Source organism: Onychomys torridus, chromosome X (genome assembly GCF_903995425.1).
Source record: "Onychomys torridus chromosome X, mOncTor1.1, whole genome shotgun sequence".
In the NCBI taxonomy this organism is placed as follows: Eukaryota; Metazoa; Chordata; class Mammalia; order Rodentia; family Cricetidae; genus Onychomys; species Onychomys torridus.
The window spans coordinates 12915254-12933582 of NC_050466.1; the positions used below are offsets into that span (position 1 = coordinate 12915254).

The window sequence follows — 18329 nt, forward strand, 5'->3', positions numbered from 1 at the left end:
AACAGAGTCCATTTTGTGTGGGCCAGACTACTCCTGGGCATGGGGCTTGCCCTGGAGTGCTTCAGAAACATCCAGTGACACTCCATAGTGTAAAATGGATTTTACCTTTCCCAAAAGCTATCAATTGCCTATAGCTTCTTGCTAATGGGTAGGACTTCGTGTCCACTTGCCCTTCATGTTGGGATTTTGTTTGGCTTGAACTTTTGCAGGTCTTATGTGTGCTGTCACAGTCTCTGTGAGTTCCTATGCATATCAGCCTGTTGTGTCTAGAAGACACTATTTCCTTTGCGTCCTCCAATACCTCGGGCTCTTATAGTCTTTCTGCCTCCTCTTCTGAGATGTCCTTGAGTCTTGAGAGACAAGTTTGGTAAAGATATCCCATTTATGACCAAGTGCTCCAAAGTCTCTCTTGGAAAACTGTTCAGTTGTTGCCATGCTGTTTTATCACAACAGTAGAAACTCTAGAACATAGGATTATTGTCAGCTTGTCTTGGGGGGTGAAAAAAAGCAAACAGAGCCCTGAGATCTATACTAGAGGACCAGACTCAGCACTTCCAAATTCTGTTTCACTTTTAACACCCTATGGAAGGGAAGAGGCTGAAGACTTGAAGAAGCTTTCACCCTGAGTCTCAGAGTTCTTAGTCCCACTAGCAGTGAACCGGGTGGCAGATAGGTAGTTCTAGAGGTGAGGCTATGTACATGCTGAGCTTATTCTCAGGATTTTAAGTCTTTGTAGTTACCCCCAGGTAATGGGATCTGATCAAAACAGTTGGATTCCATGATGGGGAGGCCGTTAGCTTCTCGATATTTCACAAGTCTCTCAGCTTCCCGGCAGGCCCACTCTTGCATCCTAGAAGCAGCAACAGGTGTGGTCTTTCTGATATGAAAAAGCCTCACTAGACACTAGTTCCCCACCTCAGCACCCCATTCCCCACCAGTGCAGGGCAAGGATTCTGGCCAGAGAATCCTTCAACCTTTACCCTTGTCTCTGCCTCTACCCACTCTACTCTCTTGGAATACCCCTATACCTGTAGTCAGGCAGATATGCCACAAATGTGGTACCAAAGACCAAGGCGATGGAAAAACCGAAGAAGAAGACAGTTCGCATATTCCAGACATCCACCACAGGGTCCTGGTCATAACCATGAAAGTCTGGGTTCTGAGGAAAAGGAGAGGTCAATAAGTAAGGGCTTCCTGCTGCTTCATAAACATATATGCCGGCTCTATGTGATCTGGTCTCTAATCTGCCCTCAGACCAATTTCTTACTCCTCACTAAAATCCTTTTCCTATTCTTAGAGTATGTGAAGTTCCTTCCCACCAAAGGGCTTTGGTATTTGCTGCTCCCACTACCTAGAAAGCCCTTCCTCCAAATCTAATCAGAGTGGGATCCATCATCATCGCCTCATCCAAGGTTTTTGTACTTTATTTCCAAATGAGTAATTGTCCTCACCTACTTGTTTGGGAAACCTAATCACCCTGTCTGTTAAGTTGTACCCTTGGGAAGTGATATTTATAAAAGTTTAAAAATGGCTGAATACTGGTAATTTCCTATGGGTCCACTTATCCTATAGCACCCTATATATTTAAGCCCCTCAACCAGAGGTTAGTGTTGATGAAGGCCTTTTCAAATATACAAACCTCACATATCCCAGTAAGGTGGAAATGGCAATAATAAACATCTTCTAATTCTGAGTACTTCTGAAGTGGCAGGAGCTGCTGTGACCATTCTGACTCATTTAATCATAGGAAGCAGGTCTATTTTTTAGCTGTCCTATTACTTTTCCCACTTTACAAAGCAACTGTTAACTTCAGTCCTTTACCAACTTTACTGAGCTCTATATTTCCCCACCCCTATATGTATATTTTAAGTCAGTGACCCCAAATAGGCAAGCAGTGGCTGAGTTACAATGAGCAAGAGAAAGTGGTCTTTGCAACCAGAATAGAAGGGGCTAGGGCATGGACTTTAGGATTTGGTCAAAGTGTAGCCTCTAGGTTTTAGGATTTAATTCATGTATAGCTAGAATGAAAATTTCTCAAGGGCTGAGAGTTTAATGAAGTACAACTTGGGAGAACAAGAGGCATTCATTCTTTATCTATAAGCCAGAAGGCCATGGATAGATCAATGTCATCTACACAAGAGATAACATACCAATTTTTCAAATCCCTCCCAAAGGAACTAACTCGTAGGGTCCCGTAATACTAGATTCATGCATGGAGTGGACACAACCAGCTATTCCATCTCCTTGTTATAAAAAAACTCATTTAATACATTTTCCTCAGATAAAGGACGTGTCAGATAGTAAACTGATTAGGAATAGATACAAAACTTCATCTTATCCAAAAGGCTGACAAGTGATAACGGACCAAATGTCCATCAAGCACACACTACACTGAGCACTGCTTTGAGTAGAATGCACCTTAATACCCATCCCTCTAAAACTTATATTCTTGTGGAATGCTGTCCTCCAGGCATGGAATTGCCATTGATGTCTTAAAATAAAAACAGTTGAACCCCTCACCCATGTTCCTGTAAGTAACCCCAATTAAACCAAGCTAGATTTGGGTGAAAATGTTTCTCCAGCCTGTTGCATGGCTTCAAGGATAGACCTGTCCACGGCAGCAATGGAGTGAAGAAAACACAAATACAGGCACACAGAAAAGCTGGGATCTGTTAGATTGTGCTCTCTGATGGAGGAACCATAGTACTCTAGGAATATTGGCATGCTTATTATATAGAATTAACAGAGAGATAGGATTATTACATCCAGATAAATAAGGAGCCAGGGTTTATGAAATATAGCTGGATGAACAAGACAAGACTAGCTAATCTCAGTAGGAGCAGTGTCTGTAGGGGTAAGGATCTTTAGGATGTAAATATGGAAGTGTGGAGAAAGCTATAGTGGAAATTTTCTGTTTACACTATCAACATCTACACTTGGACCAGGAGGGAAGCCTTTGCCATTTCCCCAAGCCTAGCTTAGGGAAGACATTACTATTTTCCCATGGATCTGAGGCACTGAGGTCCTTGACATGGCCATGGCTATGTCAACAGCACACATTCACTCAGGACTTCATATATTCAGGGCTTCCTCAGCTCCCCACAGTTTGTCATTGGTAAACTATTTGAAGTGAATAGATAGGATGCTTCTTCTTATCTCCCCAGGAAAAGCTGATACAACACTTGACACCCAGAGACATGACAACAATGAATTTGGGGAGGAACAGTACATTGTCTCTGCTGTGGGTGAAGAGACATGCAACTAACTAAAGCAAAGCCATCCTAGGGTGTAGCATCTGTGGGGGCAATCCTAACATGGCTTGTTCCAGGAGTAGGCAATTATTATACTCACATTTCTCTTCTGTCTGTAAGAAAGTATACTGGGAGAGGCAGGCAGATCTCTGTGAGTTTGAGGCCAGCCTGGTTTACATAGCAAGGTCCAGGACAGCCAGGCTAACTACATAGTGAGACTACCTCAACAACAACAACAAAACAAACAAAAATGAGAATAGGAAGGTGGTGCATGTATTTAACCCCAGCATTCAGAAGGCAGAGGCAGAGGCAGGTAGATCTCTGTGAGTTCAAGGCTAGCCTGGTCTACATAGTGAGTTCTAGGTCACCCACAACTACATAATGAGACTCTGTCTCAAAAAACAAAAAACAGAGCTGGAGAGATGGCTCAGAGGTTAAGAGCACTGACTGTTCTTCCAGAGTTCCTGAGTTCAATTCCCAGCAATCTCTTGGTGGCTCACAACCACCTTTAATGAGATCTGGCGCCCTCTTCTGTATACATAATAAATAAATAAATAAATATTTAAAAAACAAAAAACAGAAGAGGGGGTAGAGATAGAAAGTATGCTTAGGGTGGGACTGGAGAAATGGCTCAGCAGTTAAGAGCACTGGCTTTTCTTTTAGAGGACCTGGCTTCAATTTCCAGCACATACATCTAGCTAATAACTAGCTGTAACTCCAGTTCCAAGGAATCCAGCACCCTTTTCTGGCCTGCATGGGCACTGCACACATTTTATACAGACATACATACAAACAGACAAAACCTTTCTACACATAAAAAAAAATATGCTGGGAGCCAGAGAAATGGCTCCATGGCTAAGAGATCAAATTGTTCTTGAAGAGAGTCCCAAACTACAATTTCTAGTACCCAGTTGGATAGCTCACCTGTAACTCTAGCTCCAGGGAGATGTGATGCCTCTGGCCTCCATGGGTCCCTGCTGGCACACACATATCCATAATTAAAAATAATAATTTTTAAAGTATGCCGAGTAGAGATTGTTTATTTAGTTTGGGACCCTTTCACCAGCCAAATGTGGCCAATAGAGAGGCAGCAGCCAGCTGTAGCATTGGTCTAAAGGCTGTCAAACATGGGGATGAGATGTATAGCCCTACATCCTCCTGGTCACAAGCTGTTCAAAGAAGCAGGAGTCAGTTCCACTTAAGCCTTCAGAGGTGAGGTGAGTCCCATAGCATACTCTAGGATGAGGTGAAAAGGCTTATGGAGAATGACTGTGTGCTGTGGATATCACTCTGTGTAAATAAAATGCGGATTGGCCAGTTGCCAGGCAGGAAGTATAGGTGGGACAAGCAGAGAAGAGAATTCTGGGAACAGGAAGGCTGAGTCAGGAGATGCTGCCAGCCGCTGCCATGAGTACCAACATGTAAGATACTGGTAAGCCACGAGCCAGGTGGCAAGGTATAGACTTATAGATATGGGTTAATTTAATATGTAAGAACAGCTAGCTAGAAGCCTTAGTCATTAGACCAAACAGTTTAAATAATGTAAGAGTCTGTGTGTTTATTTTATAAGTGGGCTTCGGGACTGCCAGGGCTTGGCAGGAGGTGGAGAGAAACTCTCCAGCTACAAATTGTGCCCAATGGGTTGGCAAGAATTTCCACCTAAAACCTGAGAAAAAAGATTCTAAAACAGAACTAAAACCAGCTTCCTAGTTGTCTCTCAAGTTAGTGGCAGCCTGTGCGTTTGAGCTACTGTGGAGGGTTCCTGGTGTGCGCATTTGACAGGCAGTATGGCAGGAATGAGGCATCTACAAGCAGCACATTACACTGCATGGTGGATTTAGTCTTTGCTAGTATTAAAAAAATAGAGGTTTCTGGGCTACATGCTGCTTTGATAGAAGCATAGAACCACTGTTTCTATGAGCTGATGGCTCCAGAGCTGGTGGTAAACATACCACTGCCATTTTGGGAAGCTGAGGTGGGCGGAGCCAGCAGCCAAAGCTGCTATTTTAGCCCTAGTAATGCTGCCGTTTAAAACAATAGATTCACAATAAGACAGATTCAGATGGAACAAGATTTTAAATGCTTTACAGTGTGTGTAAAAATGTACATAGGCTTAGAAGAGAGAAAAAAAGGAATATATACAGTTATATAAAAATACATAGTTTTAAAAAATAAAGTCTTTAAGAGACAGTAAAGGTAGTATAAAAATAAGCCGCGTAAAGATGGATATTACACAGAGAATCTGGATTGTGTTGTCTTTGGGATTTTTAACTGTACAAAAACATTTGATTGTAAAAGCTGTTGAGTTAAGCCAATATGTATATATATATATTTTTTTGGGTTTGTTTTTTTTTTGGAGCTGAGGACTGAACCCAGGGCCTTGTGCTTGCTAGGCAAGTGCTCTACCACTGAGCTATCCCCAACCCCCAATATGTATATTTTTAAAGAAAATATATATTTTTAAAGATACCTTGACTTCAAAACTTGGATCTAAGGATGTGTTGCTTTGGAAAAGAGGCTCTGCTTTTGTTTCCACAGAAAGCCAGAGGCTATGGATTTGTTCCAGATTAAGATATATCAGGTTTGACCAGCCAAGACCCCCTGAAAGGTCTCCGATGACATCATGGCCCAGAAGATCCAACATCCAGAACGGTTTCAAGGCAACTGGCTCAGATAATACAGCCTCACGGACTACCCCATAAGCCTAAAAATTTCTTTGTGTCCCCATAAGATACAACGCCCCCATCCAGCACAAAGTAGTAAGAGAAGCTATGCCCAGATTCCCAAATATACCAAGCTGGCTTTGGAGATGGAATTGGCTCACTCTTTCTCTAAACCCAAGGATGTTCCTAAAAGAAAAGGTTGAGAGATTCTTTTTGTTTGTTTGTTTGTTTTTCTTCCAGAGCTGAGGACTGAACCCAGGGCCTTGCGCTTGCTAGGCAAGTGCTCTATCACTGAGCTAAATCCCCAACCCTGGTTGAGAGATTCTTGTGTCCCATATCAGAAGAGCCCTCTGGTGTGGGACAGAGAAAAACCAATATTTTATTTAAAGCAGTTTGGTTATAAATGCAATCTCTTTCTAAAGAAGAAAAGGGGATGTAGATATGATAGGATAAATACTAACAACTTGTTTAAAAATGTTTTACATTGCTATGGATTTTAGTTTATTGATACAAGTTTAAACTTAATTTTGTTATACTGTATATATATTTCTACTCTTGTTTGAGGTATTATGTTTATGTAACTCGTTTAAATTGTAATGGATAATTATAATTAGTCTTCTATGATAATCAAACTTATAGTCATGTTAGTTTAGTTTTCTAGTTATATATAGATATATTTCAGACAGATAGGTAATTTTCAAACACTTCAAAGACCTACAGAATATGGCATTTAAATGTTTTTTAAAAATTTAGACTTTCTAGACAGTGAGACATGTCTGCTCCTGGCAGCACCCAATTTACTTCAGAGAGGAGGATGGGCATTGAAGACACTCTATATAGAGAGTTTATCTTTACCTGGGCAAAAATAGCCATTTGGACAAGAAACTGTTCTTGCCTGGACTGCTTGATCAACTGGACATGCAGGTCTCATGGGAAGGTGACCACTGAACTTTGCTTGGAAAAATGGTTCCTGCTTCGCAGAGGAAAACTGCCAGACATTCTACAGGACACAGAAAGAAGTGACTGAGAGACTCTAGACCTGTGGGCTGAAGACAGATGCCCCAACTTTACAAAGGAACTTTAGATGACTGTCCAGGCTGCCAGCTGTCTTTGTCTACTCTTGCAAGACTCCCAAAAGTTGCTCGTGTCCATCTCTCATTTCTCAGTTAATATTATATCCTTCTGAGGTCTTTGATGTAGTTGAAGACTAGAGATAGTTATAATTTTCCTTAGTTATGATAAAAGATAAGTTAGATAAGAAACCTTAGACTCACAAATTTAGGATAGATAGGATATCTTCTTTAATTTTGCCAAATACAAATAGACTAGACATTATAACTATAATTCTTGCTTGATAATTGTTTTGTTATATGTAATTTTACTATGTGAAAGTTAAAACCTTCCTTTTTGAAAAAAAAAAAGGGGGGGGGGAAGTGCTGTGGATATCGCTCTGTATAAATAAAATGCTGATTGGCCAATAGCCAGGCAGGAAGTATAGGTGGGACAAACAGAGAAGAGAATTCTGGGAACAGGATGGCTGAGTCAGGAGACACTGCCAGCCACTGCTGAGTACCAACATGTAAGATACTGGTAAGCCATGAGCCAGGTGGCAAGGTATAGATTTATAGAAATTGGTTAATTTAATATATAAAAACAGCTAGCTAGAAGCCTGAGCCATTAGGTCAAACAGTTTAAATAATATAAGAGTCTGTGTGTTTATCTTATAAGTGGACTGCGGGACTGCTGGGGCTTGGTGGGAGTTGGAGAGAAAGTCTCCAGTTACAACTGTGCTTAATGGAGAGCTAACTATAGTGCCTCCCATCCCATTGTATCTACCACTGATGTTTTGAGAAAATGATACAAGCAATGGAATCTTTTCATTCTATATTGGACCTTGCTAAAATTTTTCTTAACTACCTCCTTAGTAGCTGATTCCTTAGATCATTGGCACTTTCTTAGAATGTAAGGAGCCTTTAATAATCCTGACTACCCTTTGTAAAATAGTGATATATGACTGAATAGGTAAAGGCTCCTGTCACCAAGCCTGATGACCTGAGTTCCATTCCTGAGAACTACATGGCAGAAGGAAGAAATAAATTTCTGCACGATTGTCTTTTGTAGCATGCACATGCACACAAAATGTGTGTAATTCTTAAAAAGATTTCATTACATAGATTATATAATGTATATATAATCTGAGTGTTTTACAGATTTAGAAACACATATGAAAAACATGCAAGCAACACCCAAAAGAGCAAACATGGGGAATCATATGGAGTATAAGGGCCAGGCACACCTATGAAAATTTTAAAAGCTTTATGGGTGCAGATGATACCCATCACGATGAATGAGAAAAGTCCTATAAAAGTTCTGTGCCTGCAAATTTTAGTCAAAATAATGGTTAGAGTTTGAGTGAGCCAGACATGATGGCATACATACACTTATAATTCTAGCACTTGGGAGGTAGAGGAAGGATTGGGAGATCAAGGTCATTCTTGGCTACTACATGAGTTTTATCTCAGCTTGGGCTATATAAGACCCTACCTCAAAAAAGCAAATAAGTGTTTGAATGAACAATGTAGGTACAATGTAGGAGTGGAAAAAGATGTTTCCATAAGCTATAAGTTGCTAAACAAAAATCTCAGTGCCAGGGTTGGGTTATTTCCTTACAAGTTGTTGGCCAGGGAGACCCCTAAAACAATATAGGGTCTTGGTTGCCCAACAGAACTAAACTATTTTAAGATTCTATTTTGAAACACTTCGTTCTTTGGTTGCAGAAAATCATGCTGGGACTGAGCAGAAAGCTGGCTTGCTTTCATAATGCTCAAAGGCAATAAGTAGACACTGGACTGACCAACAGATAGACAATTGGAAGGAGACAGCTTATTATCAGGGATGAAGGTGGTGAGGAAGAAGGAAGAAGAAAGAATGGAGAGATGGAAAGAGAGAGGCAATCAGAAATGTACAATCTTTTTTAAGTATTTGGTGCTAGAATGGAACCTATAGCATACTCAGCAAGTACTCTAAACTTGAGCTACATCCCCAGCCTAGATGTATGTCAAGTTGGAGACCATCCAGAATTTGATTAGAAAAGAGAAGCATCCAGACTCACCAATACACAAGACAGAAGCAGAGAAGCCACAAACCCCAGAGAAAGCAGGGAGCCAAATAACCATACTTAGCAACAGAAAAATTCTGTTCTCACCCACCAGGTATCTCAACACAAGTTCAAATGTAGGAAGGTTAAGCTCCTTTGTATAAATGGCTACTGTCTATTTCTCCCTATATGCTATGTCTCCATCCAGAAGAACCTTGAACTACCCTCTAAGATAGTAGTTCTCAACTGTGGGTCGCAACCCCTTTGACAAATTTCTATCTCCAAAAGTATTTATATTACAATTTATAGCAGAAGCACGATTACAATTATGAAGTAGCAATGAAAATAATTTTATGGGTTGGGGATTTAGCTCGGTGGTAGAGTGCTTGCCTAGCAAGCGCAAGGCCCTGGGTTCAATCCCCAGCTCAAAAAATAAAAAGAAAAAAGAAAAATATTTTATGGCTGGGGGTCACCACAATGAGGAACTGTATTAAAGGGTCACAGCATTAGGAGGGTTGAGAACCACTACTATAAGAAGCTCAGGTTACTATGCTGAAGACTGAAGTGCCAGATACGTTTTTTTTTTAGAAACCTTGGCTGTATAGACCAGATGTGCTTCAGGTGACTCTAGCCCTAGCTACTACCTAACAGCAACCACCTGGGATCTAAGAGGGGCCAAACACCCTTACTATGCAACCCACAGGGCCATGAAATAGAGTACTAAGTCACCAAACCTTGCACAGCTCTAGACAACCCAGAAAGGCAGCAGTTGCCTTTGTAAGGCTTGTCACATACTCATATATCCTCTTCCATAACAAAAACAACAGTAACCAGTCATTCTTTCAATCCCTTTAATAAGGTGCTCTGAGAAGCCAGAATAATAACAGGCAGGGGGTGGACAAAATGCTTCTTAAGCCCCGCTCAGCAATTCATCAGTCATCTTCTGGTAACTGGATCTTGCTGGGATCAAAACAGTTGGATTCCATGATGGGGAGGCCGTTAGCTTCTCGATATTTCACAAGTCTCTCAGCTTCCCGGCGGGCCCACTCTTGCATCCTAGAAGCAGCAACAGGTGTGGTCTTTCTGATATGAAAGAGCCTCACTAGACACTAGTTCCCCACCTCAGCACCCCATTCCCCACCAGTGCAGGGCAAGGATTCTGGCCAGAGAATCCTTCAACCTTTACCCTTGTCTCTGCCTCTACCCACTCTACTCTCTTGGAATACCCCTATACCTGTAGTCAGGCAGATATGCCACAAATGTGGTACCAAAGACCAAGGCGATGGAAAAACCGAAGAAGAAGACAGCTCGCATATTCCAGACATCCACCACAGGGTCCTGGTCATAACCATGAAAGTCTGGGTTCTGAGGAAAAGGAGAGGTCAATAAGTAAGGGCTTCCTGCTGCTTCATAAACATATATGCCGGCTCTATGTGATCTGGTCTCTAATCTGCCCTCAGACCAATTTCTTACTCCTCACTAAAATCCTTTTCCTATTCTTAGAGTATGTGAAGTTCCTTCCCACCAAAGGGCTTTGGTATTTGCTGCTCCCACTACCTAGAAAGCCCTTCCTCCAAATCTAATCAGAGTGGGATCCATCATCATCGCCTCATCCAAGGTTTTTGTACTTTATTTCCAAATGAGTAATTGTCCTCACCTACTTGTTTGGGAAACCTAATCACCCTGTCTGTTAAGTTGTACCCTTGGGAAGTGATATTTATAAAAGTTTAAAAATGGCTGAATACTGGTAATTTCCTATGGGTCCACTTATCCTATAGCACCCTATATATTTAAGCCCCTCAACCAGAGGTTAGTGTTGATGAAGGCCTTTTCAAATATACAAACCTCACATATCCCAGTAAGGTGGAAATGGCAATAATAAACATCTTCTAATTCTGAGTACTTCTGAAGTGGCAGGAGCTGCTGTGACCATTCTGACTCATTTAATCATAGGAAGCAGGTCTATTTTTTAGCTGTCTTATTACTTTTCCCATTTTACAAAGCAACTAAGGAACCAAGAGACTATAAACTACTTGCCCAAGGTCATCAAGTGAATAATTTCCAACCCAGGGTGTCTGACTCCAGAGTCTCAATTATTCATAAAGCACAGGAATCCAGTTAGTCCTAAATCCAAATATCAGTTCCACTACCTACTCAAGTTAATGGGATCTTGAGTAAGCAATTTATCTGTTTCAGTATTCTCATCTGCAAAGTGATAACTGTAGTAGTGTGTACTTCAAAATCACACTGTTTAAGAACTTAGATGAGTTAATAGATACAAAGTGTCTAGCACAGACTGGCACCGAGCACGTGCCATCTCAGAATTTAGTATTACAGTGATTATGTTTCTAATGAGCTTTGGGCGCTGCCCACTTTAACTATTTCTATCTACAAATAAAGCAAATCTCGCTTCGAGTCCTAGACTGAAGATTTCAAAACAAAAAAGAGGAAAACAAGCTAAAATTCCTAATCTTTGAAAATCTTGTCCACGGCGCAAGCCTCAAGTCGGAAAACATTCTCTTCTGACACAGGTTGGCCGGTCCCAGATTGGCCCCTGCGGCATCCCGTTTTCCCCCTCCTTCTCACCTTCGCGTAGAGGTTTTCGTCCTCGGGTTCTGGGTCCTCCTGCCAGAGCATGGTCGGTTCTCGTTGCCGCTTTCTCTCCTCAGCAGATGGGGAGATTACAGCTCTGGAGGATTCCCAGCGAACGCGGGCAGCAGGAAGCCCTCGTATCACCGCTGCTGCGGAAAGGCGGCGAGCATACAAACTTAACAACCGGGCCGCCATGACAGCTTGTGCTGCTGGGTCGGGTGTGGGGAAGGGGGGCCGGGGGGGGGGGTGGGGAGATGGGACACGGAAATGCGATGTGCGCAGCTGCGGTTGAGCCCAGCGCGATTTTTGTCGCTCCGCCCTCACCTCGCTAAATAGATCCTTGGTCTAAGTTTATTTTCGAGCATAGCGAGGTGTGGACTCTGTTTTACTTTCCACGTCGTATCACCACCAAATCAACTTTATCTTTCTGTCAGACTAGGAGAAATTTGGTCTTGAGACGTCTGTTTATTTTCTTCGTAAGAAGAAAGCGGTGACATCTAGACGGCCTTGTGGGGAAAGAGGTGGAGCTTCTGCTTGTCTTTCAACTTCAAAGGAAAGCAAGCTCTAAAAAGCGGGCCTCATAGGGGTAGCCAATAGCTACTCTTTTTCTGGACTCCCGGGGCGTTCTCACGGGGAATGGGGTGGTAGCATATGCTTGCCAATCAGAGAAAGCCAGGGCCAGCGGGTGGCGGACAGCAACCAATCGTCAAGGCCGGCCAGAGCGCGCTCCCTTAGTAGGTGGATGGTGGTCGGAGCGCCGGCTCCCTTCTCGTCGCCATTTTGTGTTGGTGACTGTGGCCGGCTAGGAGGAGGCGGCACTGAGTTTCCTTGGGAGGGCAGCGCGTCGGGCGCGTCTCCCCTCCCCCTTTCCTCTCTTTTGCACCTAGCCTTGGACTTGGTTGTTGCAGGCGTCGGCTCCCTTTGAACTAGCAGTTCTGGAGGAGGTGGCGGCTGGTGGAGGTGATGCCTGGGAGCCCTCCCTTGACAGCCCGGGCCGAGAAGGTGAGAGCCGTTGCGGGTGGTAGGGGCCGAGGTAAGGGAGCTGGATGTGCGTGCGGCAGTGGGGGGTGCGGTTCGCATAGAAGAGGCGCGGGGACGGACTGCACACTCGGGGTTTACACAGAGCCAAGGGATGCACCTGAGAGGGGGTGTCCCCACCCCGCCCCGGCTTTTTCTTATGAAAGCAAAAGCGCGTGCGCGTTTGGGACACGGGATGGGTGCACGAGGGTGGGGGAAGGGGCGGACAGATGGGAGTGGGGTACTGTGACTTAACTGTGTTTGCTCTACCGAACTTTTATCTTTTGGAAGGTGCGTGCCTGCGACTTTGAGGGGGTATTCTTAGACCGGGGTGTGCTGGCTGCCCTGTGTTAATTACCCACACGGAAATACTCTCTCTGCGGCCTCTATTCATTTATGTGGCGGGGATGAGGGTGGCGAGCGCGAAGAGAGAAAGTGACTGTGGTTTTTAATCCTTGGGTGTATATCTGACCTCGGTCCTTATCTGTCAGGAAGCTGTCGAGTTACTGGCCAACCCCAACCTATTTAGTGAATGCTGGGGAGGGTGCAGGGGACAGAGACTATATATGTGACTTTTCTTTTGGGAGTTGTATCTGACACTGACGTTCAAGTATTAAAATGGGAATCGTTTGATTATGTCTCTTGTGGGTTTCCTTCTGTGATCTTGGCTCTTGGTTATTTGGAGGCTCGCCTGAAACTTTGATTCGTTTCTGTGCTGTGTGTATGGCAATGTTTGACTCACCCTTTTGCCATTGAGGGGTTTGCATCAGGTTCTCAGCCACTAGGGTTCCTGGTTGATTCTTTTCCCCATCTGGGAGCAGTTAACTGGTTCCCCGTGGTTTGAGGTGGAAGAGAAAATAGGCACATGTGTATTTGGCGGAAAGGTGTGGTGGCAACCTAGTATCGGGTAGGTACTGTAACTGCCTTGCTTTATTTACTTGATTCCTGTACAGTGGGTGGTAGCTGAAGATTCAGGGATTGTTTCTGATCCCTGGTTGGATCGTATCACTCTCAGAACTTGTAGTTCTCATGACAGCTCCAAAAGTTGGATGAAGTGACTGCTCCCTTCAACTCAGTAGAACAAGATGTCTTGGAACCACTTCAGAAAGAGGCCCCTTTTGCATCTGGGAAGCTTAGCCTTGGGGAGAGATCCACCTGGGGACCTGGCTGCACATCAAGGCTGAGCCACTTGCTGTGTGAAGACCAGAGCTGTGTTGGCCCAAGGGAGGTGGCAGCTGTCTTGTTGCCGAGTTAGCCCCTACACACATACACCCCCTCCCTCCTTTCATCCCTTCCTCCCTCCAAAAGCCTTTCAAGGTTTCTGACTGCCTTGTCAGGGTATAGCTGGCATCTTGTTGGGAGGATGAAATGATACCTTAACCCATGAGAAGGAGCTTGGGATTCCCATTGTTGTGAAGTCTTTTGTTACTCTTTTGTCTTTTGGTGTTTTGCTAGTTGTTTTTGTGATGCTGGGGATGTTCAAGAGCCCTGAACGTGCTGCTCAAGTGTTCTGCCCCATAACTCTATCCCCATCCAATTATTGTGGTTTTATTTCTATGACTAATATGCCTAGTCCAGGCAAATCATTCAGCACTTGATCTAAGAATGCAAAGCCTTGATAACGTAGCCAGTGGTCCCACCAAATCTCTGTAAGATGCTCTTTGTTTGATAAGGCCATTACTGTTTTCTAGGGCATGCTTGTGGGAAAAGGAAGGAGAGAGCCAAATGGGGGCTGTCTTCCTGCACTGATTCACAGGAGCACAAGGAAGTAGAAAACAATGTCCCTAGGCTATAGGACAGTAGAGAGCCTCAACAATGACAGTCTCTGTAGGAGGCCCTCTCTGCACCAACTGCCTTGACCCCTTTCTTCCTTCCATTCTCTGCAGAGTCTCTGCAGGAGGCATCACCCAGGCTGGCAGATCATGGTGGCAGCAGCGGGGGTGGCTGGGAAGTGAAACGGAGTCAGCAACTGAGGCGGGGCCCCAGCAGCTCCCGAAGATCCTATCAGGACATGGAGTATGAAAGACGGTGAGTTATCCACTCCCTTGGCTCCCAAGCACTATAGGCATACCCCCATGTGAGCACTGATCCAGGAAGATGCTGAGAGGCACGCACTTCTAGGCAGAAGAAACAACACAGCAAAGGAGTGGTTTCTTTTCAGCATTATGTGTATCTATGCTCTGAGAATGCAAAGATGAATGAGACATAATGATTGTAGGTCTCCTAATGTCTTGCTATTTGCCAAACAACTTGATGAGTACCATGGCTGGATGTGAGGGTAGGTTTCTTGTTAGTGTGGGTGTGGAGGCCAGAGAGTGATGCCAGATATCTACCTCAATTGCTCTACCTCTTATTTTTTGAGGCTGAGTCTTTTATTGAACCTAGGGTTCACAGATTTAGCTATATTGGCTGGCCAGCAAGCCTGAGGGAGCCTCCTTTCTCTACCACCTCAGCACTGGGATTATAGGCATGTGCCATACCTGGTGTTTTTTATGGGTGACAGGGAATTGAGCTCAGGCCCTCAAACTTAAACCACAGCAGTTTACTGATAGAGCCATCTTCCAGGCCTATGAGAGTGGGTTTTGCTTTGTCTTGAGACAGAGTTTCCCTTTATAGTCTGTACTAGCCAATTTGTGATCCTGTTCCTAAGAGAGCTGGGGTGACAGCTTATCCAGTTCATACAGGGTGCTTTGTTTTTTTATTTGAGATGGGTCTTGCTCTGTTGTCTAAGCTGGTCTCAAAATCCTGGGTACAAGTGATCCTCCTAGTTCATCTTCCTGAATAGCTGGGGAAGTGACATCTCACTGGGCTTTTTGTTTTGTTTTTCAACTCTGATACCAAACAAACATTTAGAACACTTGGTAAAATTTAAAGATTTTGGGTGTAAGTGCAAGATCCTTTGGCATCCTGGTAGATTACTGCCCCGGGTGATTCTGAAGCAAGTGACCTATCCACTATATTTTAAAAGAACCCAGGAAGGCAAACCGAATTTAAAATTAAGAAAGTCTGTTCTTGGTTGGGCGGTGGTGGCACATACCTTTAATTCCAGCACTGGGGGAGTGGGGGGGGGCAGAACCAGGAGGATCTCTGTGAGTTCAAGGCTAGCCTGATGTACAGAGCGAGATCCATGACAGGCACCAAAACTACACAGAGAAACCCTGTCTCGAAAAAAACAAACAAGAAAAAAAAGAAAATCTGTTCTTAATAAATTTGCTGGACATGGTGGTGTGTACCTGTAATCCTAACACTTAGGAGGTAGAGGCAGGAGCATCAGGAGTTCAAAGCCAACTTGTTCTACATGAGACTTTGACTTGAAAAAATAATAAATTTATGAAACATTGGAGAGAAAGCGGTTTTTGAAATGTCTTTTTGTGTAGTGGGGTACAGGGAATTGAACCTTAGGTTGCACAATTCAACAAGTGCTGTACCACTGAGCTATTTTATATACTCACCCTTTACATTTTATTCTGAGATAGGCCCTACATTGCCCAGCTTGGACTTGTACTCAATCCATAGCCCAGACCAGATTTGCAGGCATGACCTTGCAACTGTCCTGCCCCAGTCTCTTTGATAACATTCTTTTTTTTTTTCTTTTCAAGACAGAGTTTCTTCTCTATGTAGTCCTGGCTATAGTGGAACTCACTCTGTAGACCAGGCTGGCCTCGAACTCACAGAGATCCACCTACCTCAGCCTCCCGAGTGCTGGGATTAAAGGCGTGCGCCACTACTGCCTGGTTATAAATAAACTTTTTGTTTGTTTGTTTTTTTGAGACAGGATTTCTCTGTGTAGTTTTGTGCCTTTCCTGGATCTCGCTCTGTAGACCAGGTTGGCCTCGAACTCACAAAGATCCGCCTGCCTCTGCCCAATCTCTTTGAGTATCTAGGTTTACAGGCCTATACCACCAGATCCAGCTTATAAATGCTATTTTTTTCTATTTGTTTATTTATTTATTTATTTTATGTGTATGAATGTTTTATTTGCATGTGTCTTTGCACCACATGTGTTCCCTGGTGATTCCAGAGAGGGCATTGGATCCCCTGGAACTGGAGTTACAAACAGTTGTGAGTGAGCCACCATGTAGGTGCTGGAAATCAAACCTGGATTCTGTAGAAGAGCAATCAAGTGCTCTTAACTGCTGAGACATCTCTCTAGGCCATTTTTTTTTTTTTGAGATGGGGTTTCACCATGTAGTTTATATCTGCCTGGAACTCATTGCAAACACCACCACCACCACCCCTAAGCCTCCCAGGTATTGGGACTAGTATGCGCCACCATGCCTGGCATTGACCTCCTTTTAAAACTGTATTTTGCAAGGCATTTGGTGGCTAGAAATATACTCAGTGGTAGAACTCTTACTTAGCGTGTGTGAAATGTTAATTTCAATACAGTACTCTCTTAGGGGAAGATTAATTTGATTGTAGACCATAATCACTACAAGTGCTGTGTGACTGAGCTTCAGGTAGCTATACTCTCCTTGGACTTTATTGCCAACTGAAACCACTGGTTGTCTTCTGGTTTTTAGAGAATCCACAATGCAGAGGTTTGAGTTAATCACACTTTCCAGTTCTAAATAGGTTTTATCATAGATCAGTCATCACAGGGCCTCCTCTTACTGTGTTTAGTTTTTTCAGTTAATTCCCAATTCCCACCTCTGTAGGCAGCAACTCTGTTGTGCTTAATATGTATTCTTCTAAAATAGGTAGTGTTGTCTCAAGTGTCAGTTTTCAGTTCTCATAAACAGCATAGTGCTACAGTCTTCTGTTTCCTGAACTTCCATAATACTCAGCACCATGTATTTTAGCTGTCTATTGCCATTTGTATATTAATATTTTGTCTCTAATTGCTGCACCATGAGGTGTGCATGTTACATTTTACTTAATATTGTGTGCCTGCCGAGAATAGTTACTGTTCTTTTTGTTGTTGTTGTTTTGCTAATTTTAAAGATTTATTATCTATTATGTATACAGTATTCTGCCTTGCATGTATGACTGCAGGCCAGAAGAGGGCACCAGATTTCATTATAGATGGTTGTGAGCCACCGTGTGGTTGCTGGGAATTGAACGCAGGACCTCTGGAAGAACAGCCAGAGTTCTTAACCTTTGAGCCATCTCTCCAGCCCTGTCCTGTTTGTTGTTGTTGAGACAGGATCTCACTATAATCCATGCTGGCCTGGAACTCACCATATAGCTCAGACTGACCTGAGACTTGTGGTAATCTTCCTACCTTAGCCTCCTGACTACCTGTTCGTAACAAATCCTTACTTTCTTGCCGCCCCCCCCCCCTCTTTGAAACAGGGTCTTACTATGAAGCTCTCACTGTCCTGGAACTTGTTACATAGACCAAGCTGGCCTCAAATTCACAGAAAGCCACCTTCCAAGTGCTGAGATTAGAGGCATGTGCCTCCCCATCCAGATCTTGCCATACTTGTGTTTTCAGAATCTTTTCTTTTCCTATCCCAGATCACAAAGAGTTTCACCATATAGTCTTACCTTTTGCATTCACATCTTTAGTTCATTTAGAATCCAATTTTGAATATAGTATAAGAGATTTTAGTTTTGTTTTCATTCATGTAGTGAGCAGCTTGCTGAGTACCACCTCCTTAATAGTTCATTTTTACTCAAGTTCTCTCCATCTTGAGTGATCTTAGTTGTTCCATTTATTTCTTTGCTTATTCTTATACCAAACCTTACTGTTTTCATTACTATGGG

The 18329-nt window shown here is 43.3% G+C and overlaps 3 protein-coding genes and 1 non-coding gene across 9 annotated transcripts in view; 1 reads left to right on the top strand and 3 right to left on the bottom strand.

The window, feature by feature from the left end:
* Positions 1-714: 714 nt before the first annotated feature.
* On the bottom strand, positions 715-2210 carry LOC118573991 (NADH dehydrogenase [ubiquinone] 1 beta subcomplex subunit 11, mitochondrial-like). The gene is made up of 3 exons (XM_036174595.1): positions 2183-2210; positions 1029-1266; positions 715-850 (listed from the first exon to the last, which is right to left on the bottom strand). Exons 1-3 carry the CDS (start codon positions 2208-2210, stop codon positions 715-717), a joined length of 402 nt encoding a protein of 133 aa, XP_036030488.1.
* LOC118574947 lies at positions 2170-2358 on the bottom strand. Its single transcript, XR_004943814.1, has one exon. It is a non-coding gene; the product is annotated as a U2 spliceosomal RNA (small nuclear RNA).
* Positions 2359-9847: 7489 nt separating this feature from the next.
* Positions 9848-12111, bottom strand: Ndufb11 (NADH:ubiquinone oxidoreductase subunit B11). Its single transcript, XM_036173988.1, has 3 exons — positions 11598-12111; positions 10246-10376; positions 9848-10067 (listed from the first exon to the last, which is right to left on the bottom strand). The coding sequence occupies exons 1-3, from the start codon at positions 11796-11798 to the stop codon at positions 9944-9946; spliced, it is 456 nt and encodes a 151-aa protein (XP_036029881.1). The 5' UTR covers positions 11799-12111; the 3' UTR covers positions 9848-9943.
* The window catches only part of Rbm10 (RNA binding motif protein 10), a 38228-nt gene continuing 31748 nt past the window's right edge, over positions 11850-18329 (top strand). For 2 of the 6 annotated variants that reach the window (XM_036173981.1, XM_036173984.1), the window contains exons 1-2: positions 11850-12605; positions 14507-14648. In XM_036173981.1, coding sequence (XP_036029874.1) covers positions 14632-14648 — 17 coding nt within the window. In that variant the 5' untranslated portion in view covers positions 11850-12605; positions 14507-14631. Of the gene's footprint in view, positions 12637-14506; positions 14649-18329 lie in introns of all 6 variants that reach the window. The other 4 variants (XM_036173985.1, XM_036173986.1, XM_036173983.1 and 1 more) reach the window with 3 other exon arrangements.

Excerpts from the sequence above, each read along its gene's own strand:
- LOC118573991 (XM_036174595.1), bottom strand. The coding sequence starts at position 2,210 with ATGAATCTAGTATTACGGGACCCTACGA. Across the intron at positions 1,267-2,182 it reads AGTATTACGGGACCCTACGA|TAAGAAATTGGTCTGAGGGC; the intron begins GTTAGTTCCTTT and ends TTTAGTGAGGAG. Across the intron at positions 851-1,028 it reads GCATATCTGCCTGACTACAG|GATGCAAGAGTGGGCCTGCC; the intron begins GTATAGGGGTAT and ends TGCTGCTTCTAG.
- Ndufb11 (XM_036173988.1), bottom strand. The coding sequence starts at position 11,798 with ATGGCGGCCCGGTTGTTAAGTTTGTATGCTCGCCGCCTTTCCGCAGCA. Across the intron at positions 10,377-11,597 it reads ACGAAAACCTCTACGCGAAG|AACCCAGACTTTCATGGTTA; the intron begins GTGAGAAGGAGG and ends CCTTTTCCTCAG. Across the intron at positions 10,068-10,245 it reads GCATATCTGCCTGACTACAG|GATGCAAGAGTGGGCCCGCC; the intron begins GTATAGGGGTAT and ends TGCTGCTTCTAG.